The 24,906-nt window shown below is 48.6% G+C and overlaps 1 protein-coding gene across 9 annotated transcripts; it reads left to right on the top strand.

Annotated features, from left to right (window-relative positions):
• The first annotated feature begins 6 nt into the window (after positions 1-6).
• ATG4B (autophagy related 4B cysteine peptidase) lies at positions 7-23,116 on the top strand. Of its 9 annotated transcripts, none has more exons than XM_035899979.1 (13): positions 7-5,117; positions 5,228-5,326; positions 6,606-6,677; positions 8,770-8,868; positions 9,727-9,828; positions 10,608-10,680; positions 11,717-11,796; positions 15,686-15,882; positions 16,898-16,976; positions 17,732-17,877; positions 18,497-18,553; positions 18,846-18,939; positions 20,783-23,116. In XM_035899979.1, the coding sequence occupies exons 1-13, from the start codon at positions 4,940-4,942 to the stop codon at positions 20,854-20,856; spliced, it is 1,350 nt and encodes a 449-aa protein (XP_035755872.1). In that variant the 5' UTR covers positions 7-4,939; the 3' UTR covers positions 20,857-23,116. The 9 variants fall into 9 exon arrangements, with proteins under 9 accessions (XP_035755872.1, XP_035755871.1, XP_035755870.1 ...); XM_035899978.1 differs by having other exon boundaries at positions 19,435-23,116; XM_035899977.1 differs by lacking the exon at positions 20,783-23,116 and having other exon boundaries at positions 7-5,108; positions 18,846-19,153.
• Positions 23,117-24,906: the final 1,790 nt, after the last annotated feature.

Genomic DNA, 24,906 nt, shown 5'->3' with positions numbered 1-24,906 from the left:
TGCCGGCAGGGCCCTTTGCGACAGAGGTCTTGTTTTCGTGCAGGGGGAGAAAAAAGGAAGCGTCTTGGTGCTTGGGTACGGACTCGCTTTCTGCTTGCCTTCGTGTAGTAGCGGCGTTCGTCCGCCCTCCACAGAGATAAGTGTTGTTCCATGATAACGAGCGTTTTCCTGCACCGTCTGGGTGCCTCCTCTGTGTGCGGTGAGCGTGTGTACGTGGAGGCAATGCATAGCTCTCGTCCCTCCGGGCTGCTCTCTTGACTCGTTTCTTGTCCTTGATGCAGGCGCCACGGTTGATAGTGTCCCGACTTGCTGCCTGGTGCGTCGTTGCATCCAGCCTCTCGCGCCTGGGAACAAAACACATTCCAGCAAGTGAGATTATGCAACCCGAGCCAGGAGAGATGTTTGGTTTCCCTCTCTGTAAGCGTTACAAGGCTTATCGAGGGAAGGAAAACCTTGCTGCGATAGACAGTAGGGCTGGATCTCCTCTGTGCAAAGAAGAGGTCGGCCTCTGGGCTTCGGAGCAATAAGAGCTCAAGCTCTGTTGCGTCCAGCCCCACTTCTGAGGCCATCGGGGACCCGACGGGAAGACTTTGAACTCTTTGTTCTGGGCCTCCAAAAAGGCACCGCTCTCCAGTCGACTGACTTTCCTCCCTGGCTGTCTCTTAACTCCTTGTTGTTGCTTAGGTAATCGGGATTTGACTTGTTTGAAAGAGCTTAGGGGAAAGAAAAGACTTAATCTTTCTTCTGCAAAGGTCAGAAATAAGGGTTCAGGCTGTTCTTTGGTTATCTGTTTTCTAGGCACCTTCCAGCAATGAGCTTTACTAATACAATAAATTTACCTTCTCTTCTTGACTCTCTTTTGAAACATCCTACCTCCAGTAGCGTTCCTCCTCTCCCCTGTCTTGGGTGATGCACCTTTATTGGCTGAGGGAGATGATCGCCTGCCCCATTTCTGATTCTTTTGTGGCAGTGTTAATTGGAGGCTGAAGGACTGAGGGGAAACGTCTCTGAGGTCTCTGCCTGAGGAGCGAGAGGCCTTGCTGGAGGCTGGGGGGAAGCCCAAGAAGCAATCTGGGAAGGGAGGCTTCCCTTCCTTTCCTTTCCCTTCCCTGGCTTGGCTTCCCTTCCTTTCCTTTCCTTTCCCTTCCCTGGCTTGGCTTGCCGTATTTCTGTTTGAGTCATCAAAGTGTTGACGTGTTGTTATTTGTTTCCCAAAGTCAACAGAAAACCAAATAGCTTTGGTTTTGGTCAAGCAGGTAGAGTCAGTGGCTGTCAAGGGCTGGGTACTTGCTGTAAGCAGGTATCTTGCCTTCAGCACATTTGCAAACTGGTCTGCTCCCCAGTGCCTGGCGGCGCTTCTGTGTTTGTTTATGTGGGAGCTTATTACAAGTTGGGACAACATTTTTATCTCAGCTTTTTCATTGTATGGCTTAAGAATATAAGAAGGGAGGCAAGATTTCACCCTCTACCCTGATCTGTGTATTGAGACAGTTTTTCTCAGTCTACGTCAAGATGATGTAGCTGAATTTTCAGTAACCCTGCATGTACTCATGTTTAGTAAATTGATACTGAAAATCGCTGGTGGTGCAGGGACGTGCTGAGGGTGTTGAGGTTTGGTTCCTTGCACTTGGTACAAGGCTGGCTGTTGTGATGTGGCCTGTTACAATGGCGTAGATCTAACCGCATGCGCCAAAGTGGAAGAGAACTCAAACATTCAGGCTTAGCGCTGGTATTTAACGCAGTTTGAGTTTGAATGCCTTTACCTCGGTTGTTTAATCCAGTTCTTTTCTGTAGTGGCACGTACAAAGCTTTGCCTTTTCTGTCGGGGCTTTCTGGGGAGGGCGTGGGGTGAGAAGGTGTTCCGAGGCCGCCTTCCTGCTTTGCAGGGCTGGAACTCTTGGCTCTTGAACTATAAAACCACTCTGCACGGAAAGAAGCTGAACTATCATGCTTGATGTGCGCTTGGATTTTCTGCAGAGGTTGCTGCTCTGCTGTCCTGGATGCTCAGAGTTCGGTATTTAAAATAGATCGAGGGCTTTTTGAAGGTGAAGTTTTGGAGTGCTGACTGGGAAATTTGCTGATCTTGCTGGACTTTTGCAGCTCTGAGAGGAGCATCTTCAAATAGGATTTCTGCTTGGTTGGTGAGTTTCCAGTTTTATTCATTTTCAGACCCTTTGCCTCTAAGGGGGAAGAGAAAAGCTCCTGTGCTAGCTGTGCTGCTCTTTGTACCCCTGCATGAATTGTTTGGGTCCCACATGCTCATACTTAGCTCATCTGGGCGACCGCACGATGGATGTAGTTTTGAAAAAGTGCCAGAGCGTACAAAGGTAGATGTTTGTAAAGGAAACACTTGGTACCTTCAAGCCTCGTGGGGAGTTTATTGCTCCCGTTATGAAATTGTTGACACTAACTCGCAGCAATCACTTGACTTTTCCTCCTGGTGGAGGTGAAACATTAACTCCTGCGTTTAGTGGTTGTGCCTTTTCAGACAGTGGCAAGTATTTTCTTCCAGAAAACCAACACACGTGCTAGCGTCTGCTTGCGTCTTTCGGATGCGCGGCTGGACCTACCGGACCTTTGCCCAGAGCCCAGATGTCAGGCATTCAAAGCTGAACGACTGCAAATCTGGGACTCTCTTCCCGAATGTGCAGTGTCATGGCACTTGCAGTTTCCCTGTGCTGAATACTCAGCTGGTCCAGTGGGCAGCCTGAGAATCCCTCCCACCTCTGACCCCTTCCTCTCCTAGCTTTGACTGAAGAAGGGAGGCTCCAGCAGCCGCTTTCCAGCAGATCATTGCCATGAAGCTGCTGATTGCAAATCCTGTGCTTGCAAAGGACCTGGTGCCCTGTGAAATGTGGAGCCACAGAGGGTGCGACGTCTGAGAAAGCAAGGAGGTGTTGCTAGGAAGGGGAAAGCGGGGAGCTTGGTAGTTTCTGTGTAGCATCCTTGTTTCGGTCATTTTATCTGAGCTGTTTGAGACTTTTGGCTGAGAGCTGGACTCCTGCCGAGCTCAGGAACTGACAAAATAAACCACAAAATATTCCTTGGAGCTTTAAAACCTATCTGAGAACTTCAGGTTTTATGTTAAAATCGTAGCTGGTAATGCACTGAATTTTAAAAAAAATCCTAATGCTTAGCCTCCCTTTGAGCTGTCAGAATAAACTTGTATTGTCTCATCCAGAAGGAAAACTTCTGAAAATTAAGGGAGAAAGTGATGCACACTTGAAAACATCCGCAGAAGTCACGCTGTGTTCTTCCCTGGAAAGAAATCTTCAATGCTGATCAAGAAAGGGGTGAAAGCAAGCCAAGCTGTTAAGTAAAGATCGACACAGGAAGCACGGGCTGCTGGGGTTTCATAAAGTTTGGCTAGTATATGGCAAAGAAATTCTTCATTTCACTGCATTAGTTTTGTTAGGGGATAAGACTGCGTTAGTTTGCTGGCACTTTTGTGCCGGCAGGATTGCTTTGCTTAGCTTGCTGTTGAGACATCGCATCACTGGGTGGGAATGGGACTGTGTGGCCCATGTATCCTAAATGTGCCCCAAACAGCCTGTTGACTGGTTCATGCAAGGAACAGGCTTCAAATCTTTTGGGCTAGGGTTAGATCCAGAGTCTTCATTCAAAATTTGGTTTAGGAGCCAATTTTCATCTCTGTTGCCAGGGTTCCTGCTTAAGCAGTAGTTGGTCTTGGTGATGGTGTCTTGCTGTTGCTATGTATGTATTTTCTTGGACATTCGGAATTGGAAGTTCAGGTCAGAGAGCCTGGGGCCAGAAGGCTGTCGAGGTACCTACAGAAGGCCAGAAATGTCTCAGGTAGCTTGTTTGTCTGAGCACACCACGCAATATCCGAGGTGTCTGGGAGGAGGGGGAGCAGAACCTAGTGGTGACTTTCTGGAGCTATCATTTGACTTGATGCAGATCAGCCACGTTGTCATTTACCGGTATTCCAGGTGATGCTTTGGAAAACTAAGCAGGGAATGATCGGGAGGAAAGCTCCTCTTCTACAAACGTCTTCTACTTGTAAGAAAGGTGAGGTCTGCTACATCGGCAGCACTGGAGAAAAGCCGCAGGTGACTATCCTGGGAAGGAAAAAGTGAGGTGAGCACCATGGAGGGCAGTGGCATTCTTAGAAAACAGTGCTGAGAAGAGCTTGTGGTTTTTTAGCCCATTGCCCTGTTTTAAACTCATGTCATGTTACGCAAATTTTATTGCGTTTGCTGTGAGAGATTTTTCCATAGCTACTTTAACAGTTGCATGGTTCTACTTTAAATTTTATAGGCGGTTTGTTAAAGAATTGACACCTACAAAATTAGATGCTTCATTTCCAGGGTTCCCAGGCCACTTTAAAGTGCCTTATTTCTAAATACTGACCTGGAGCACAGTTCATCCAGCTCTCCTTTTTTTGTTTGGTTTTTTCACCCTCCACATTGCCTGTGCCTTTTGCACAAAAGCTTAAGCTGCCCTGACGTGAGGGCAGCCTGTGCTGCTGAGTTGTTCCACAGCAGTTGGCGTAAGAGCAGGTGGCTATCTAGGCACCGATGGATGCCATGCCATGAAGGGAGCCAGTAAAAGAGGCGTAAGGTGTGCCTGTTGCCCATGAATGAGTACATCTCTGCACCGCTCTGTGTTCCTCGGATCTTGGCATCGGTAAAGACGGTGCTGCTCCTTGAGCTGCAGGCTGTTTTCAGCACAAGTGATGACTTCTGATGGATTCATCGCCTCTTGAGGAGGGACAGAGGTTTGCCACAAGGCTTAGTTCCCACCGTAATGCGTTCTGTGCTATTTGTGTTCCACCACCAAAAATATCCTCTGGAAGAAGGATTTTAATCACTTTGCTCACTTGAGAAGAGGACCTTGACATTGTTGCTGATGACTGTTCTGGCGCGCATGATGGTGCCTGTTCTGGGAAGCAGAGCTCAGCTGTCGGATGAAGTCCTAGATGTTTTCTTGGCCATTTTCTGCACCTGGAGCTGACCTAACCTGGAAATCCCTCTACTTTTCTGCTTGTGGAGCAGCCAGGAGTGAGCTACGGCTGCGTCAGCTCTCTGTGCCTTCCAGGGGTGGTGGTTGTGGGGCGAGCCGTGCTGTTTCTTGCCAGCTAGTGCCAGGTGCTCTGGGTGTGTAAGCTGCTGGTCCATAGCAGCTCTGATTCTGTAGTTTTGTATGCTTCTTTTAAAACACAAGGAAAAGCTCTGAATGGTTTGTAATTTCTTCTTTCTCTTTCCAGCTACTCTTACCTATGACACCCTCAGGTTTGAATATGAAGACTTTCCTGAGACCAAAGAGCCAGTTTGGATCCTTGGCCGGAAATACAGTGTTTTTACAGGTATTTTGCATGCACGGTGCAACATGCTCTAATGCTCCAGAGGACTTTGTTAGTGTTACACTTTGCTTTCTGAGCAGCAAGGTGACTGCAAACCTTATAAGCACACTGCAGAGTGCATCCATTTCCTGGCAGAGCATGCAGACTGTAAGTGCTGGACTTCTCTCTGGACATCTCTGCAGACTCTGGGATATTTTTGTGCCAAAAGCTACAATTTAGTAGTTATTGGGACTTGTGTTGTGAGGCCAGGATGGTTGAGGCAAGGGGGAAATGAACCCGTCTCTCAGTCACAACAACCCCACAAAACGCTACAGGCGTGGGGAAGAGTGGCTGGAAAGCTGCCCAGCAGAAAAGGACCTGGGGGTGTTGGTCGACAGGCAGCTGGATATGAGCCAGCAGTGTGCCCAGGTGGCCAAGAGGTCCAACGGCATCCTGGCTTGTATCAGGACTGGCGTGGCCAGCAGGAGCAGGGCAGTAACCGTGCCCCAGTCCTGGGCGCTGGTGAGGTCGCCCCTCTACTGTGGGGTTCAGGGTTAGGCCCCTCACTCCCAGCAGGACATGGAGGGGCTGGAGCGTGTCCAGAGAAGGGCAAGGAAGCTGTGGAGGGGTCTGGAGCCCAGGGCTGCTGGGGATCATCTGGGGGAGCTGAGGGTGTTCATCCTGGAGAAGAGGAGGCTGAGGAGTGCCCTTATCGCTCCCTACAACTGCCTGAGAGGAGGGGGGAGCCGGGGGGGTTGGGCTCTGCTCCCAGGGAACAGGTGATGGAACGAGGGGAAACAGCCTCAAGTTGTGCCAGGGCAGGTTGAGGCTGGACATTGGGAAAAATTCCTTCCCTGAAAGGGCTGTCAAGCTCTGGAAGGGGCTTCCCAGGGCAGGGGTCAAGTCCCCATCCCTGGGGGTATTTAAAAGCCGTGCAGAGGAGGTGCTTAGGGCCAGGGTTTAGTGGTGGGCTGGCAGGGTTAGGGGAACAGTTGGGCTTGGTGATCTTAAAGGGCTTTTCCAACCTAAACCATTCTATGATTCTATAAAATGGTTTACTGCTTCATAATTTGCCTGTGGCTGTGGTGTTTTTGGGTTGCTTGCACCCATTCTGGGGCAAAAAGAAAGTTTCTTCTGCACAACAGCACTGTTTTGTTCCTCAGCCAGGTTTTGCCTCCCTGGGCACACAGGCTGCATGAGGAGCAGAATGCTGTTGTCATTAGGGAAGGTGGGTGAGAGATGGGTTTAGCTGTGTTTGGTGCTACCCTCACATGTGTGCCTGTCAATGCTGAAACATTTTCAGAGAAAGAAGAGATCCTATTGGATGTGACCTCTCGGCTTTGGTTCACCTACAGAAAGAACTTCCCTGCTATCGGTACGTACTGTGGATGAGTCTAAGTGATGGAAATGATGACAATCTGGTTATCTCTACCTAATAAAATAGTTCCCCCAAGCATAACATTCACTTACGATTATATACATATACTGACAGGTACTTCATTTCATTGATAGGATAGACTTTTTGTTTACCTGATAATGAGAATTCTTTATCCCATTGGGTATGAGGGATAACAGTGATTTTAGAAAGGACACAAGAATGAGTTTGGGAAGCCTACCTAGAAATATCCTTCCTTTGAGCAACATGGGAAGATTTTTGTATTTTATGTTTGTTAAGCCCTACATAAATCTAACATGAAATATTATTTAATGATGGCCTTGGGCTTGAAGTGGATTGAAGATGTGAAAGCTAGAGATATGATACAGAAATTTCTGCCTTTGTGCATCTGTTCTGGATTATGCGGGGGCTTTTGTTTGGTTGGGGAGGGTGGGTTAAATGCCTGAAGTGGCTGTCCCACGTGGGAGCTGTAGTAATATGGGGAACCGTTCCCCAGTGAGCTCAAAGGAGGACATCTTGGCTACTTAAGATATTCTGCATGGTCTCTGCTGTGGTGTGATTTTGTGTACTGGGTGGAAGGAGTATCAGAAGAGATCTGAGAGCAGGTAAATGGGATTCCAAGCCCGCCCGTGTCCCCACTGTCAGCATCATCCCCAGCAGTTGATGGGGAAAATGGTTTGGAAGAGAGACTTTTTGGTAGGTGATCCTTCTGGCTTGTTCTGTTCTTTCCGTGCTGGGAAACCCTTTGCCTCACAAGGTATGAGACATCTTTGATGCCGTTTAATCCCTTTAAATTTACGTTTGTGAGCCGTAGTTAAACACATGTTTGAAGGGTTAGTGCATGTTTAACTACGGCTCACAAACATGATTGGGGTTTCTGTGCAAGTTATTAAAGAAATCCCATTTTCTGAGTCATTTCCCATTTACAGTGTAGGCACAGTTTGCACCTCATGCAGTAAACCTTTTCCTTTTTCAGCCTTTCTTCTCCCAATCATCCCTTGCATTGTTGGCCACTTCTCTCTGTGCTTGCCCACTTAAATGTTGTAAGCCCTTCAGAGGGTAAGGGGAATGTCTTATGTTAATCTTGTAAAGCATTATCAATTTGGAATGTTGTAGATGTTATAAATTGCTGGCAAAATTATAGAAGACGACTGCTGACCATCCAGATGTTGATTAAATAGTTCTCTTGGGTGATTTTTCTCGCTGTGCTTTTTGTGAAAAGAAACTAAAAAAAAAAAAAAGCAGAAAAAGAAAGAAGAAAGTAGCATTACAAAGAAACTGCCTCTGCCAGCTGAGGTGCAGCTGACCGCATGCTTGTAAGACAGCTCACTTGCTGTGGTCACACTAAACTTTACATCTGTGAAGCTTGTAATAACAGCCAGAGCTTCAGTGGAGGAGCAGCAGTAGTTTCCTTTTGAAGTTCTGTCAGGGAAACGCTTCCAGCCTTGAGGCCTTTCTCTCAGACTTCCCAGCGTGACCTAATATCCAGTTTATTCCCCAGTATTCTGTAGGGTGGGGTTTTTTTTCATTGCTGGGGTGGGTTTTTTTGGCTGGTGGGAATTTTTTTTTTCTTCCCCTAACTCTGGTGTTCACTTTGGAATCTCATCCAGTCATAGCTGCTCATGGTGTGGGAATTCCTTGGGACTGATTGGTTTTGCATGATGAGTTGCTCTCTCAAGATGAGGGTTACAAGAAGTCACCTCTGTGTAGAAATGTGTCTCTGAATTGGGCTGGGAGTCTGCAGCTGGGCTTGAGGGCTGTTGTGCCCCTGAGAAATTTGTCTCTCTTTCTAGTCGAGTTGTTTGGATTTCCCTTTGAAGGTTTTTTTTCCCTTTCAGTTAGTGTGAGAGGGGTTGGTTTGTTTGTTTTTAAGGGATGCCATTAAGGTACTTGCTGATAACTACGTTTTTGCTTCTCAGCCCTGGGTGTGTGAGCTAAGGTAGTCCTTATTCCCTGCCTGATTTCTTGGGTGAACCTGCTACCTGTGCGGACTTACAGTGCTTTCATTTCCTCTTCCTCTTGGCACTGTTTTACTGCTCATTACATATTTATTTTCTGTCCTCGTTTACAGGAGGAACCGGTCCCACCTCTGATACTGGCTGGGGCTGTATGTTGCGGTGTGGCCAGATGATCTTTGCTCAGGCCTTGGTCTGCAGGCATTTGGGAAGAGGTAAGCCAGTGCACAGCCCATACTGACTTCCAGGGCCATGTGCTCCCACAAGTGCGGTACTTGTAAGGATGGCAGATTAACAAAGGCACTGCTTGGAATTGTTGAGGGCTCTCTAACTTGTTCTTCAGTCTTCTCAACTTCAGGGCTGTTGAGAAAACAGTCTACTGGAAACCCTCCAGCACGTTTTTCCCTGCTGTCTGCAACTCTATGTAGATAGATGTAGTTGTCCAAGCCTTGAAACAAGGCAGAGCCCTGTAACATACTCGTGAAATCCACTGAAGCCAAGCGTGTGAAGGGTTTTTTAGACAGCTGAAGTTTAAAACAACTTCATAGATTGATTCTTGTTTATAGTTAAGTTTTGTCACAAAGCCCTCGCTCACTGAGCTTAGTCTCCTCTCCCTGAATACTTCTGTTCTTGTGCTTGACCCATGCTTGGTCTGTAAGCAGCTACACCAGAGTGGATTTTTGACAGTTGTTGATGGCCTTTGAATTTGTGGGGGATGATTTTTGTAGTGAGGTCACCTGTGTTCTCCCAGAACATGTAGCTCACACCAGTCAATGCGAAATTGTAATCCTATTTCCCATCTGTGGGACAGAGGTACAATTTGTGTTTTCTGATTTTTGCTTGTTTATTTGCTTTTTTGTGGCTGATACTCATTTATCCCAGCTGTGAGAATGCTTACTTTTCTTTTTAAAATTCATGCTTTAGTGTTGGGAGTGCCTCAGATGCCCAGTTACAAGATAGTGACATGAAAATCGGGTCAGTTGATTGATGCAGAGGGAAGCAGATTGTAGCTTTCAGCCTCTCATTGCTAATAAATATCATGTTTTGTTTCATGTATCCCCTGTCTGTCTTAGACTGGAGGTGGATAAAAGGGAAGAGGCAGACGGATAATTACTTCAATGTTCTTAATGCCTTCATTGACAAAAAAGACAGCTACTACTCCATTCACCAGATAGGTAAGAGTCTGGGTGCTGAAAAGCATGGAGATACTCAGTCTGGGTTTCCCATGCATGTAGGAGGTCACTTTGTGTTTGTTTTACTAGCTTAACAAAAAAAAAACAACCCCAATGAGCTGGTCAGGTAGTACACGATACTGTGCTGCTTGTTTGCTGTCATGAAACCACTCTTTATTATGGATTCTGATGGATTTTTCTTCTTGACTCTGTGAAGGCTGTCAGGTTTGCCTAATGCTTTAGCTTGTATTCAGCATCACTTTCTGTACCCTAGCTCGCTAGGGTGAGAGGAACACGTGTGGTTGCTGTTCTCACTGGGACTTTGTCATATGAGAGCATTGCCGAGCAAAGAAGAAACTCTCCAAAGCAGAAAATGGGCTAAGGGAGAATCTCACTTTGCTATAAACTTCTCTGGCAAATAAGAGCCTGTTCCAATTTTATTCTGTAGGGTGTTAAGGCACCTACAACTTCAGCAAACAGAACTTCAGATTACAGGGGTGGTCTGGTAGATAAACACTCTAAGTAAAACTTCTCTGGAGGTAACATTGCCTCTTGAACGTCTGTGTTACTGCATTTTGGGGAAAGGCTTTGCTTTACAGTCCTTCAGGATCTGCTCTCTCCCATCTACACTAAGATACCCCATGAAAAGGTAGATTCCACTGACTAAAAAATGTTTCCAAATGAGATTTCTTCCCTATTAAATACAAACTCTGACTATCAAGGCATGCAGTGTAGGGGAAACGATTTGCTAAATTATTTTGGGTTTTTTTCTTGTGATGCAGCTCAGATGGGAGTTGGAGAGGGAAAATCCATAGGTCAGTGGTACGGACCAAACACAGTCGCACAAGTGCTCAAGTAAGTGCTGCATTTTTCCTTTACATCTTTTGAATGATGCGTTGGGGTCATTTGGTTTGCAGTACCTCCTGGCTTACAGGTTTCTGCCCATTGACTGAAGTGCAACTGTATGTTTTAACACTGTTGGCAGGCAATCTGCTTGACCTTACCAACCCGCTTGGGCAGGAACTTGAAAGGAGCCCTTCTGTCATTCAGATGCTGGCAGGATGCGAGAGAAAACAGATTTCAAGTTGAGGACAACCCCCCAAAATTCTCACTCCACATCCCACAAGTAATGTGCTTGCCACTAGACCTGAGTGCAGCGCAGACCAGCAGCACCAAGAGCCGATGATCGTTGCCATCGTTGGGATCTCTGCTAGCCTCCGAGTCGCCTCTGCCGACCTGACAACAGCATCACTGTTATCAAAAAGCTGCCAGCGAGCCATCAAGTCACTAATGCATTAGCAGAGGAAAGCATTAATATTTGCTGCCTGGGTTCCATGGTGATGGGCAGAGGATCAGACCGGTGCTGGAGCATGGACTGCCTTTAATAACTGGGACATGATGTATTTTGAGTAATATTCTCCCTCCCGTCACCATTCTTCCCTCACTTTGCTCAGATGAGCAGGTGGCTCCCTGGAATAGGCTAGGATCGCCTAAAAGCAGCTTTCCCAGGTCAGACCATAGGCCGAATTAGCCCAGGATAAATGATTTTTGAAAAATTTATTATTGTCTGCTTTTTATGCTGACTCACTTTCTGGCAACCAGCAGTTACAGGATTTGAGTTGGAGATGGTATCAGGGCTCTTGTACTTAGTAGCTGCTGAGGGATAAATTCCCAGGTGTGGTCCCATTTGCAATCTTGTTTATTATTCTGGCCATAATAACTAGGGGCAATGAAGTCTACAACTCTGATACATGTATAAAAGCAACTTTACAGCATAATTAATGAAAGCCAATCTCTCCTAATACAGTTTCTCAGCTTTGATACAACATTGTCTTTATTTTGTAGTTGTAAAGAATCCTTGCTTACTTTATTTTTATTTTCTTTCCTATAGAAAACTTGCAACTTTTGATACATGGAGTTCGCTGGCAGTCCATATAGCCATGGACAACACAGTAGTGATGGAAGAGATCCGTAAGTATCACATGGAGGTAGAATATAACTGGGGGTGTTGCTTGACAGGCGGCTGAATATGAGCCAGCAGTGTGCCCAGGTGGCCAAGAGGTCCAACGGCATCCTGGCTTGTATCAGGACTGGCGTGGCCAGCAGGAGCAGGGCAGGGACCGTGCCCTGTCCTGGGCACTGGTGAGGCCGCCCCTGGAATGCTGGGTTCAGGGTTGGGCCCCTCACTCCCAGAAGGACATAGAGGGGCTGGAGCATGTCCAGAGAAGAGCAAGGAAGCTTGGGAGGGTTCTGGAGGCCAACGCTGCTGGGGAGCAGCTGGGGGAGGTTGGGGTGTTCATCCTGGAGAAGAGGAGGCTGAGGAGTGCCCTTATCGCTCCCTACAACTGCCTGAGAGGAGGGGGAAGCAGGGGGGGTCAGTCTCTGCTCCCAGGGAACAGGCGATGGGACGAGGGGAAACAGCCTCAAGTTGTGCCAGGGCAGGGTTAGGTTGGACATTGGGAAAAATTCCTTCCCCGCAAGGGCTGTCAAGGACTGGAAGGGGCTTCCCAGGGCAGGGGTCGAGTCCCCATCCCTGGGGGTATTTAACAGTCGGGCAGAGGAGGTGCTTAGGGCCAGGGTTTAGTGGTGGGCTGGCAGGGGTAGGGGAACAGTTGGGCTTGGTGAGCTTAAAGGGCTTTTCCAACCCAAATGATTCTGTGATTCTGTATCTTCTGGCAGCAAGAAGCAAGAAAAAAGCTGGAGAGCGTACAGTAGTACACCAAGCATGAAGTAAATGTTCTGTCTTAAAGCTGTGGCCAAGTGTGCTAAAGGCAGACAAGAATTGCTGTTCTAGGGCAAGGAAGCCCCTCGTTTTGACTTTTGCTTCATCTGGTAAAGCCTCTGCCTTAGCACTGTGGCCTCTGGATCTGGGCAGAAGGCCTGCTGACCTTCGGATGATAGGTGGGAGCTGCTTGGAAGGTGGTGTCAAACTTGTTTGTGGGCACAGGTAGCAAGCAGCAAATGCCTGCTTCCCCTCTCTTGTAATGGGGTGGGAATGTCTTTGCCATTAGGCAGAGTAAAAAAACTCTGACAGACCGCTGAAGAGGAAAATGAACAAAATTGGCAGGGGCAGGAGAACAGAATCCATCTCTGGAGTGGATCTCATCATCTTTTGAGGAGAGCTCACTGGTTGTTTGTGGGGTTTTTTTTCATTGTTTCCTTCTGGGTTTTTTGTGGGTTTTTTTTTTTTTTGGTGCTTCCTGACAGTAGGATGGGTCTGGACGCTGAGCAGCTGTATGATGTGTTCTCCCTAGCGCGCTTGCTCAGGCTACAGTGCTGCAGTGACCAAAGCCAAATGCCTGCATCGCTGCTTGCTGCAGCCCTGCATGGTCCTGGCCCCAGGAGCCTTCCCCTCGCTTGCTTCAGACTAAGTCGTGAGGCAGTGCGCTTACACAGCACAAAACTGTGCAATGTTTTCTGCCAGGTTAGTGTTCTGAAACGGCATGTAGAACAGTCCAGTGAGCGCTGGAGCTCGTGCAAGGCTACACGTGCAGGGCTACAGGTGAGAGTGTGGCAGGCATCATTTAGGCTGGCCACCACCGAGCCGAAAATCAGTTAAGAGGCAATTTGTCCTTAGAGTGCAGGACAGTCACTTTACAAAGTCACATCTCTTATCAGGTAGTCTCAATTGAGAGGCCAAGAAGTGTAGGATCTGATTGAGAAGTGCCTGTCTCAGGTACGCATAGTCCTGTCAAGGTATGTGCTGATGCCCTTGCCTTAAACAGGAGCCAGCGTAAAAGCAGAAATTGGATTTATCTTTCATAAAACATTACTTCTAGAACTGAAGCATGCTGGCTGCGAGGCTTGGGAATGCTGCAGGCTCTTGTCCGTGTGGCACTGACACCGCTTCAAGTAACCTGTCCATACAGCTCATAATGTGCTGGGGTGTTTGTTTATTTTCCTCAAATGTGAACCATAATGTGCCCGCTCGGGGCCCGAAAGTCACTGCATGAGTGGGTCTGATGTGTTACACGTCTGTAGGTATGTGTTCTATATCTTGTGCCCCAAACATCTGTAGATAGTGGAGCATTCAGAAGTTAATGCTGTTTCATATGTCTGTTAAATTTGGTCGCTAATCCTTTTCAGCCTCAGGTTCATAGGAAATGCCTTTTGCTACAACAGTGAACAAGTATCCATCTTCAGCCCTTCCAAGTTGGTCTCTTCTATCAGAAAGGGGCTCTCGGTTGGGCACTGGAGGATCCTGTGCATCAGAAAGGTGGTGAGAAACCAAGACAGTAAAGGCAGTACCTGATGGCAGCAGCCGCAGCAGGAGAGGTGTTTTGTCAGATATGTTGGAATATGTTTGCAGTAAATGGTTTGGATCCAGCTGGGAAGCATTAGGCAGGTTCTGCTGTGCTGTGGCACCATAGCGCTACAAAGCCTGCTAAAGCAGCGAGGTGAATTTAGTCTGTGCCAAGCTCCCTACTGCTTAAACTGGGGTTAAATATGTTCATATCCCGGTGCAGGATTGCCAGTTGCTTTGCCTGATGAGGAAGCCCGCAGTGACGCCCCATTCAGCAACAGCTCTGGCTTGGCAGCTGATTTCAGATCATTGGAACAGGCAGGCTACTGCCACAAAAAAGCCCCGTGATCTTTACTGTTTTAACAGGATAAATCACTGTGAATAATGAGTTCTGATTTTCTCAGGACCTCCGGTAACTATCACATGTCTCTGCGTGAGAGACGCACACATACACCTTCTCCCTCCTTAAGGGACAGTACGGGGAGCAATTGCGGACTCTTCAGCGCATGTTCTCTCTCATACTGAGGCTTTAAATCAAAGCCCTCTTTCTTCTAACCTTGGGTGTAACATTCTCCTTGTCCAGCTGGGTTCGAAGCTCTCAGTAGCGAAGAAACACCCTGCTGAAATGGCTGGTGATGAAGGTTCTTTACCTTGTGTCCGACCTGCTTGAGTGTCCTGGCATTCAGCTTAAGCCAGGAATAAATTAAAGGAGCCTCTGGCATTTTGTCTAATTGCCTTGGCTTCGCGATTAAAGGGCTGTGGGTTTCTTTGGGGTTGGTGTTTTTTCTTCACATGCCCAGTAAGTAATGAAATTGGCCAGTGAGAGAGGTAGGTTAGGAGATGTTTCTGTACCAGAATTTGTGTAATCTGGTTGCATTACAACCCAGCTGTTGCTTGTCAAGCCTGCAGAATGATTATGTCACACCTATGCCCTGAGGGGTTTTACTGCCCCATATCCTGCAGGCAAAGCTCACGCTGAAATTGCAGAGTTTATCAATCATCCTGCTCTAGGTCTCTTACAGCAGCTTCTGAGTGATCCTTGATAACATTTGCGAAGGCTTTGGTGAACTTTAGGAAAACTACAACCACTCTAGACAGACACCATGTTTGCATCCTGTTGCAGTGCTAATTACAGGCGACTGTTTCCTGTGTTAAGCTGTAACACCTTCCTCATTCAGTTCAACTGCCTTCATACCCTCCATGAACTCCTCCGAAGTCGAACGCTCCAGATTTTTCTCCTCCTGCCTACGTGCTCTCTGAATTTGGGCCTCTTGCCTGACCTCCCAGTCAACCCTGTTGGCACAGGTTGTTGCGTAGCGGCTCACCTGCTGGAAAAACCTGAATTTTAACAGCCCACCAGATGGTGGCTCTGAGCAGAGCGTGCTTTGGCATAGTCTTGATGTAAGCTTAGGTGAAATGCTGAGCCCTAGGAGAAGCCCTGCAGGGAGTACATATACCATGTAATCCCAGCGCTGCACCTCTTTAAGCTTTTCTTTTTATTAAGTGCTGTAGGCTTTTGGTAAATCGCCGTTGTTGATCAGAGCTCAAATAGAATTACTCAAGGTCTAGAAACGGAGGTTATTTCTGATGCTTTCTGCTCCTGTTCCCTTTCTGTAGGGCGGTTGTGCCAGTCCAACTTCCCGTGTGCTGGAGCTGCAGCATGCCCTGCTGTGGAGTCAGACGTACTCTACAACGGGTACCCAGAGGAAGCGGGGGTTAGAGATAGGCTCTCACTGTGGAAACCATTGGTGCTGCTGATACCTCTCCGCCTTGGGCTCACAGAGATCAATGAAGCCTATATTGAAACACTAAAGGTAGGGGACCCGGAGCTGAATTCTCGGTGTTCTGATGCTTTAAGGACCCTGTTGTGAATTAAGTAATTTCTGGAATTTGGTTGGGGGGGGGGGGGAAAAAATACTCAGAAATAATTGTCCTGTTTTCAAAAGAAAAACATGTTTAGAGACAATCCTTGTCAGAGGTCAGGACACTGCTTCCTGCAGGCTTTAGTCAGGAAAATGGGGAGGGGCTTTTGGGGGGTTGCGGGGTTTGGGGGGTTTTTTGAGGCTCTTACTTCACCACTTAACCTCGGTGCCTCTTTGTGTTTAGCTGGTACCAACCTGCTGAAGCATTTGTTCAGCACAACTGTACTGTGCCTGGTGGCAACCTGAGTGTTAACGAATGTGGTGTTGCAAATGCCCTGTGGCTCTGATGCTGGAGCCTGTGCTGCAGGCCGGGGCTAGAATTTGGCTGATGGTTGCGGTGTGGAGCATCAGGAGGCTGCAGAATTTAGGGTGTGCAGAGTACACGTGCAGGACAGGGCACGCATTGCCTTGCTGTACTAACGCTGACAAGCTCTCAGCTGCATGGGTAAGAGTTCCAAATTCACGCAAAGTCACTTGTCCTTAACTCAGTAGATGTTGCCTGGATACTGCAGCTGGATAACGAACTTAAACAGTTTCCTGAATGATCGTTTCCTCCTGAGAGCACTCTTGCAGTCTGATGACAGTTCCAGGGTATCTTGCCACTGACTACAGCAGAGCCAGGACTCGCCCAGAGTGGATCCTGGAGTAGTGCTGCTGCTTCCATTTGGTCCACCTCTGTGTTCTTGTCAACAATTACAGGTGTTTTTGAGCTGCTTTTGTGTTCCTTGAAGGCCCTGTGCTGCAGCCTTCAGCCTTCCTGGCGGAGCTTCTCTCCAGAAATGGCTGTTTCTGCTGATTTTTCAGTGTTCCCGTCTTTCTTTCCCACTGCATTGTTGGATGTTTGCCTTTGTTGCCACCTGCTGTCTCACTGTCTGTCAGCTCTGTGTTTTCTGTATTGCTTTTCCAGCACTGCTTCATGATGCCTCAGTCCCTGGGAGTGATCGGAGGGAAACCAAACAGTGCTCACTACTTCATTGGCTATGTAGGTGAGTGCCCAGGGTACTGCAAAGACTTTCCAAGCATCTTCCCCCAGCTAAAAAACGCTTCTGGAGTGGTACAGCTCTCCTGCTTGGTCTGTGGTGCATGCTGCAGGGGGGTTCTTCCCTGCTGGAAGCGTGGAAGGCTGCTGTGGACTAAACCTCTTTGTGAGGACCCAAGTGATGTAGCTTTGAACAGCGGCTGTAGTATGGGCCGTAAAATTCCACTGTGTAATGCTAAATCCCATCTGGAAAGAGGTGTACATAGAGACTTCTTGTACCTTCAGAGCTGACCTCCCTTTAGGGGCTTGGCTAGATTTAACTGTCCTTTAGTTAGGCTGCATTTAACTGTCCCCTTCCTGAAACCCTGTAAACTGCGGTCCTTTTACTCTCTTTCTTCCCTCTGATTTTCTCTCTCTGCCCAAGACCTCAATCTGGTTGTGCTTTGGATTTCTGGGGCCAACTTGAGCTTACACAGGACCCTGGAAGGTGCATGCAGGGACAGTATCCAAGTAGTGCCCTGTGCCTTGAGCCCAGGGTGTCGCTGTGGAGTGGGCACCGTGGTTCTGCTGGCTCTTGGCCTGCATGAGAAGCACTTGGGAAAGCAGCTGAAAGCCAGTTGCCCCTCTGGAACATGGGTTGCTCTGTGGGCTTTTGAGAGCTGGCCCTGTCATCACTCCACTTTGTATCTCGCCGTTTGCTTCTCAGAAGAGCAGCTTCTGCCATAGTTCTTCCTCTTCATGTCTCCTTGCCTCTCTGTCCAGGTGAGGAACTCATTTACCTGGATCCCCACACTACGCAGCCTGCAGTGGAGCCCAACGACAGCAGCTGTCTCCCCGATGAAAGCTTCCACTGCCAGCACCCTCCCTGCAGAATGAGCATTGCCGAGCTCGACCCCTCCATTGCAGTGGTGCGTCCCTGCTGCTTGTTTCCAATCACCCGAAGCTGTCCCTTTCCCCAGAACGGGAAAAGGCAGTGGTGATAGGTCGGGTATTTGACAGGCATGCTGCGCTCTGGGCAAGTGCTGCTGTGGGTTTCAGTAATGTCAGTAAAGTAGCTCCTTGTGGTGAAGGTGGTTTGGTACAGGGAAGTCCCCCTTACTTGGCAATCAAGTGCTATTCGTCGTGGGCAGTATCATTCTCTCAGGTTTAGTTTGGGCTTTGATTCCTTCCTTTTGATGGTCAGATCTGAATCCATTCCCAAATCCATATTATGATTTGTTCTCTTGAATCTGAGGTGCCTGCCCTTTGTTTCCATTTGGATTGTTTTCTGCCCAGTTTTCCTTCTGCAGCAGAGCAGACCATTACAGCAGCGCTTCCAGCACTCGGATAGTCCAGTCACATCAAGCGTAGGGGGAGCGCTCAGTTTAACAGGGCAGTGTAAGCCACAGTTTAAAAGCAAGACACTTAGCTGGTGCAGCTGCTCGCAGCCCTGGTCACATTGGCTTTAATAAAAGGCCTTAAGATTGAAATGATCAATATACAATATATAAAGATAGATTTTTATATTTTTTTTTCCCCTCCCCCCAGGGCTTTTTCTGCAATACGGAGGAAGACTTTAACGATTGGTGCCAGCAAATCAAAAAGGTTTGTGTTTATATCACCGAGAAGTGAATGTAGGGTATTGTCTTGTTTCCAACCTGCTGCACAGAGAGCATGTTCTCTGCAGCATCATCCAGTATTAAAGCAGATGAAAATAGTTTATTAAACCATCAGAAAGAGCATAGCTCTGAAACTCTGCTGCTGACGTGAGTCAAAGATTTGAGAAACGTTTTTTCAGCTGCAGTGAAGTCTCAACAGGTTGTCACTACCCCATGAAGACCTGGAGCACCGTGAGTATGGAGCTGTTGGTTCTCACAGCTCTACCCTTGCCCCATAGCTGTCCCTGGTGAGAGGAGCACTGCCGATGTTCGAACTGGTCGAACGCCAGCCATCGCATTTCTCCAACCCTGACGTCCTGAATCTCACACCAGGTAAGGCCATACAGGGAGGTAGAGCTGAGGGGGAGCTGATCCCTTTGATTTTCTGGAAATGGTGTGGAATCCTGTTCTGCCTGGAGGTTGATATGGAGCTCTTGGTTCCATTGATTGAGTTCTTTGGCTTTCAACTAGTGGTTCACAGACGACCCCAGAGTGTCTCAGGACAATTTTTAGAATGAGTCTGTGAATACTGAGGGTGACTGAAGGGAAGAAAAAAACCCCACCAAGTTCATAGGCTATGGCAGCAATGTGAATCTCTGATTTGTAAAGGGATGCTTGGAGGAATTGAGAGGGTCCATTGAAAGGCTGAAAACTGAGTTTCTAAGTAATGAAGGTGGTCCAAGACAGGGCTAGTCACACTTAATTCCAGCATAAGGCACTCCTTCCCTGTGCATGTGCCACCGCCAGTGCAAAAGGGAGCAAGCGCTGGGCAGTATCTTGACTGTCAGGCTCCGCTTATCATGTTAATAACGTGCGCAAACGTTGCAGGGGATAAAGAGCTGCTGACAGCTTCTGCCAAGAGCAGTGAGTATGCGTGGACAAACTTACCCTGTCACCAGGCATTGGACTGTGTCCTGTCACTTGCATCCTGCACCCTGTGCTCCCTCACTCTCTCTCCTTAGCATGAACTTTTGAAGCCTTACTTATCTCACTGTCCTCTGTAAAAATGCTTCATTCCCTCAAACTGTCTATCGCTCCTTGCGTGTATTAAATTGTCCCTAATTGCTGCCTTTTTGGAGTGGGCTACTTGTCCTTCTCCCCCTTCCCTAGCCTGTAGAGCCTCTCCCACCCACTGCAGCCATTCTGTTTCTCTTGCAGTCCTACCCCGCACTAGAGGGACTAATCTTGCTCTGGTGAACGTCCACCCCCCCACCTACCCCCAGGCTGGGTTCTCCGCTGTGTTACTGAGGCGAAGGGGGCTGCTCCTCTGAGGAGCACCTCTGGAACTGGTGCAGCTGGCACTCATGGGCACTGCGGTTTGATCAAGAACAGCAACATTAGGCATTTGCATGTGCTACTGGGGGACAAAAGTGTGTCACAGAATATTTGGGGGGGCGGGTCTGCAGCCTTGCGCTTCTCCTCTGTCCCCAGCCACCAGTTACTGCAGTTCAGCTTTTGCCTGGCTGTTCTGCTGAGGCTGGTGCGTGCTTCAAAGCCAGAGTTAACGTAGGTTTCTCCTTTATGTCCCCAGTTGGCCCATCCATTCTCACCTGAATTTCCCCTATGGTAAAGGTGCTTCTCCATTAGGTATGTGCTCCCTCCTCACCATAGAGTCGGAAGGATGGACAGGAGAGATCGAGTCCATCACCCTTTGTCACAAAATGGACTGTGCTAATTGCTTTTGGGATAGTGCACGGTGTGTAGTTACGTTCCCCAGCAGCTGGATCAAAGGCAGCTGTAGCAGAAAACAGGTCTCTAATACACAGGGGAAAAAAAACCCTTCCTGTATTACTTAATTGGGCCAGAAATCTTCATGGGTGTTAGTCCAAACCTGGGCCAGTTCTCCTATTTTGAGCATCCTGAGGCAGAACTGTCTTCTGCTAACAGGGAGCTGCTGCACGAAACGGGCGCAGCACAACGTTGTGCTGCAGCTGTGTCAGGATCTGTGAATCGCAGCCCACCTTCTGCACACTGTATAATTCTCTCCAGTGCATTTTCCCTTTGATAGATGCCGTTTCTCATCCCTCCTCAGCACCTGCACTCAGGTGTGTGGCGGAGTCTCTCGGAGCTTGCGGGCCCTTGACCCTCGCACTCTGCTGCCCTCCAGCCCCTGGTCCTGCTGGTGCTGAGCAGCCAGTGCTGCCCACGGAGGTAGTGGTTTCTTTTTCTCTTGCAGACTCCTCTGATGCCGACAGATTGGAAAGGTTCTTTGACTCGGAAGATGAAGACTTTGAAATCCTGTCCCTTTGAAAACAAATAGGAAACTGACTCTGCAAATTTGTGTTTTGTGTGGGGAGAAGGGGGGAGGGAAGCTCCTTCGAGAGCCTGGGGCTACCGGTTTTCATAGGCGCTTGCTGCCATCCCCACCTCTTGTCCATCCTGGCGTTCTGTGCAGCCTCTGAGCAGAGCGTGCATTGTCTGCGTTGGGATGAAGACCCAAGTGGGTGTTGCAGCCTTACTGGCTGGAGTCAGAGTTTCTCAGCAGAAAACAGTTGCTGGAAGTGGATGCGGTGGTGCTGTAGGAGTTCAAAGCCTATCAATACATCAGCAGGTCAGCTGGCCTTCCGGGGGAGGCACAGAAATTGTTAGAGCGCTAAATCCTTACCTGGGGACTCCCCTCTGAAGCTTAAATTAAATAAATAACCCGTCATTTAGCAGGTGAAATGTACAGTTAATTCCTTTAGCCGCTTCCCTTCTCACTGGCCAACCTGGACCACAGCTCACAAGGCAAATGAACAGTGGACACGTCCCAACCAGGCAGCTGCGAAGTCCCTGGCGTCCTGGTGGCCAGGCTCCCTACAGCACTCCTGCTCATGCTTTGCGGTACACAGTGCTTCCTCCCAGGTGTAGCACCCTTCTCCTCCTCACGTCCTATGAAAAGGAAGTTGAGGGAACTTCTACGTGACTGGTAATTCAATAAGCAAAAGGCTGACTGGGCAAGCATGGAGCAGACCTGTGCTGCCGGGGAGGACCATCTCAATTTCAGTAGAAAGAAGGGAAGAACAGAAAATATGCTTGTTCTTGCTCGGTGGGTGGATAAAGTATTGTGCTTCTACAATGGATTAACCTCTACAGCAAGTATTGTCAGGAACGCTGCTTCGAGCAGAGAACTGGATTCCATAGCCCTGGAAAAAAGAAAAGAATCCACAGCTGGGAGAGCTGAAACGGGACAACCAAGATCTGCTTGTACCCCAGTGTGCTGTTGTGGCGTCTAGGGAATTAATCCTTGTCGGTACCAAAAACGCGAGCTATGAAATTCCTCAAGGTGTTCTCTGTGGGTTGTCCAGCAGTTCCTCCAGCTCCTCCTGTTAGACATTCCCTTTCCAAATCAGAGAAGGTGCCTGAAGGTCAGGTAGGCTTCCTTGCTGCCTCCGTATCTTTCCTTTTGCCTTCTGCCAGCTCCCCCCACCTGTGGACTATGCACAAAGGTACTATAGGAGCTAACCGGGAGAGACCTATTTCAAGTAATCATCCCAGTAAAGCCTGAATATGCCTCGAGAAGGTCCAACTGTACTGGAAATGGTAGCTGCTTTAAGGTGGTAGCTCTGCCTGGGGCCCTTCTCCACAGAGAATTTGGAGGAGCTAAACCACAGAGCAGAGCTGTCTTAATGCAAACAGCAGCAGAAGTTGCTGTAGTAGTTTCCTTAGTGTGTGCTGCTGGTGGCAAACCTGTTTACAAGGCTTTGCTTTGTACATTTAGGATCTGAACCTGTAAATTGATGCTTTTGTGCCCAAGGGTGGTGACAGCTGGCTAGAAATGACCCCTTTCCTCTGTGACTGACCTACTGATGCTCTAACTGTCCCTGTGCAATCCGAAAGCAGAGGTTTGAACTGGGAACCACAATGCTTCTGTCACTAAATTATTATTTGCTGCTTTCTGCCTGCTTCTCCTCTTCTCTCTTGTAGTTAGGGGAAGAGGCAGCAGAGGAAGTGGGGCTGTGCTCCATTCATCTGCTTTCGATTTGTATCTGAATAAACAGATCTAAAATCTTTCCCTGTCCTAATGTTCTTGCTCGTGAATTGAAGGTGGTGGCGAGTGGCATCCAGTGACCCCGTAGCACGGTTGGGAATGCACTTTCAAGGCAACGAAAGCAGATGGGGGGCAAAAGTTGAGCCATGTGCAATGGTGACTTCATGTTCCTTTGGGTGTAGCCAAGAGAATAGAGGCTGCCTGCCTGGGAATGCCATGTTCTTGTTCCTGCCCCAGAGCGTGAGGCAAAAAGGGAAAAAACACTAACACAGCAATTCTGCTACTTGCATTACAAGTTGTATGAATGTGGGGCAACAGGACACTGCTTGGAGGCTCTTCCTGCTGCGCAGCGCAGCATCTCCCTGCTTGTAAAACAGCATCAACCCTTCTGAGACTGGATGTGCTTTTTTGGGGAGAGGGGAAGGAGCTGGGTGGAGGCTCAAGAGTAGGTGGAAAGTGAAACTTGGAATTGTGGAATTGTTTAGGTTGGAAAAGATCACCAAGCCCAACCGTTCCCTAACCCTGCCATCACACCACTAAACCCTGGCCCTAAGCACCTCCTCTGCACGGCTTTTAAATACCCCCAGGGATGGGGACTCGACCCCTGCCCTGGGAAGCCCCTTCCTGTACCTGACAGACCTTGTGGGGAAGGAATTTTTCCCAATGTCCAACCTAAACTTGCCCTGGCACAACTTGAGGACATTTCCCCTTGTCTTATCGCCTGTTCCCTGGGAGCAGAGCCTGACTGCCCCCCGGCTCCCCCCTCCTGTCAGGCAGTTGTAGGGAGCGATAAGGGCTCCCCTCAGCCTCTTCTTCTCCAGGATGAACACCCCCAGCTCCCCCAGATGCTCCCCAGCAGCCTTGGCCTCCAGACCCCTCCCCAGCTTCCTTGCCCTTCTCTAGACATGCTCCAGCCTCTCTGGCCACCTGGGCACACTGCTGGCTCATATTCAGCCGCCTGTCAACCAACACCCCCAGGTCCTTTTCTGCTGGGCAGCTTTCCAGCCCCTCTTCCCCACGCCTGTAGCATTGCGTGGGGTTGTTGTGACCCCAGGGCAGGACCCGGCCCTTGGCCTTGATGACCCTCACCCAACTGGCCTGGGCCCACAGCTCCAGCCTGTTGATCCTTTCAGATTGTGTGCCTATTTAACTGATAGCTTTTCACAGCTTCAGTTTCCAGGTAGCCTTTTGAAAACCCCAGCTCTCCCCTAGTCAAGGTTACAGAAGTGTCACCAATTCCAACATCTGCTCTTCCTGGTTTGTGTTGTGGTGGCAGGGCGCAGCGCTCGAAGCAGAGGTTGCACCCTCTGCTGCTGTTGGCAGGTCCCTTTTGTTGAGGGCTGGGCACTCGGGACGCAGCTCCCTCTTGATTTGTACACAGGAAGAGTTAGTGCTTCATGTCTGTGCTTTTATGGTTAAGAACAGATCAGCCAGATAGGTAGGATTTTACCCAAGTGTCAACACAACCCCAATAACAGAGCTAAGCTCAGCTGTCTTAGATCTTTAACAGGTATTTCTGGCTTTTTCGTCTGGAGCCTAAAGCTCATATGAATTAAATTCCTTCTCCGTGCATTGTCTCCTTCCAGTGCTGCTGGAGGGGCCTTACTCAGCATTACAGGTGCTTACCTGTTTCACGAGGAGCCCAGCTTTTTCATTTCAGCTGATGCTTACGTTAGCAATTTTGTTTTAAACATTTACCTTCCTCTCCCTGATGGTGTGTCGGTTCAATCCACCCCTGTCTCTAAGAGAGCAGGATTTAGTCTCTGTGTTGGCCGGCCTGGAGATCAGTCCAGTCTGCACTGCTACAGACAAGTTAACTGTCAAGTAGATAGAGACAGTAACTCTCCTGGTCATCCCCGTGTCTCGGTGCACCTTGCAAATGACTGCATTTAACATTCCAGTTTATTGTAGTTTGTCGGTCATTACTGAGGACTTGGATTAATTCATAGCTGATCTGGTGTGGCAGTCGGTGCTGAGCTGTTTAAATTACCTTAGGGTCTGTGTTGGAGTCACAGGTTCCTCTCGGATCTTGGATACAGGAGTAACTTGACCAGTCTTAAAATAATTTATGTGCCACTCGCCCTTCAATCTGGCCTTGCTGTGAGCTAATGCGTGGATTTCAGGCTCTTACCTGCTCATAGCAGTTCAGGTTCTGTATCGTTCTCACTGAATTAATCTCTTCATTCCACAGCTGAAGCAAGCTGCTCTCCCTGGATTTAGTGCCTGAACCGCAGCAGCTTCACCTCCTATGTATCCTCCCAGAAGAGAAATGATCATACTGGGCCGGGGGAGGGGGGGGGGGGGGGGAAGCGGGAAAAAAAAAAAACCTG

The sequence above is a fragment of the Egretta garzetta genome, unplaced genomic scaffold, assembly GCF_000687185.1.
Source record: "Egretta garzetta isolate BGI_Z169 unplaced genomic scaffold, ASM68718v1 scaffold448, whole genome shotgun sequence".
In the NCBI taxonomy this organism is placed as follows: domain Eukaryota; kingdom Metazoa; phylum Chordata; class Aves; order Pelecaniformes; family Ardeidae; genus Egretta; species Egretta garzetta.
Note: the sequence above shows the minus strand (reverse complement) of the source record. Positions and strands in the feature narration are given on the sequence as shown.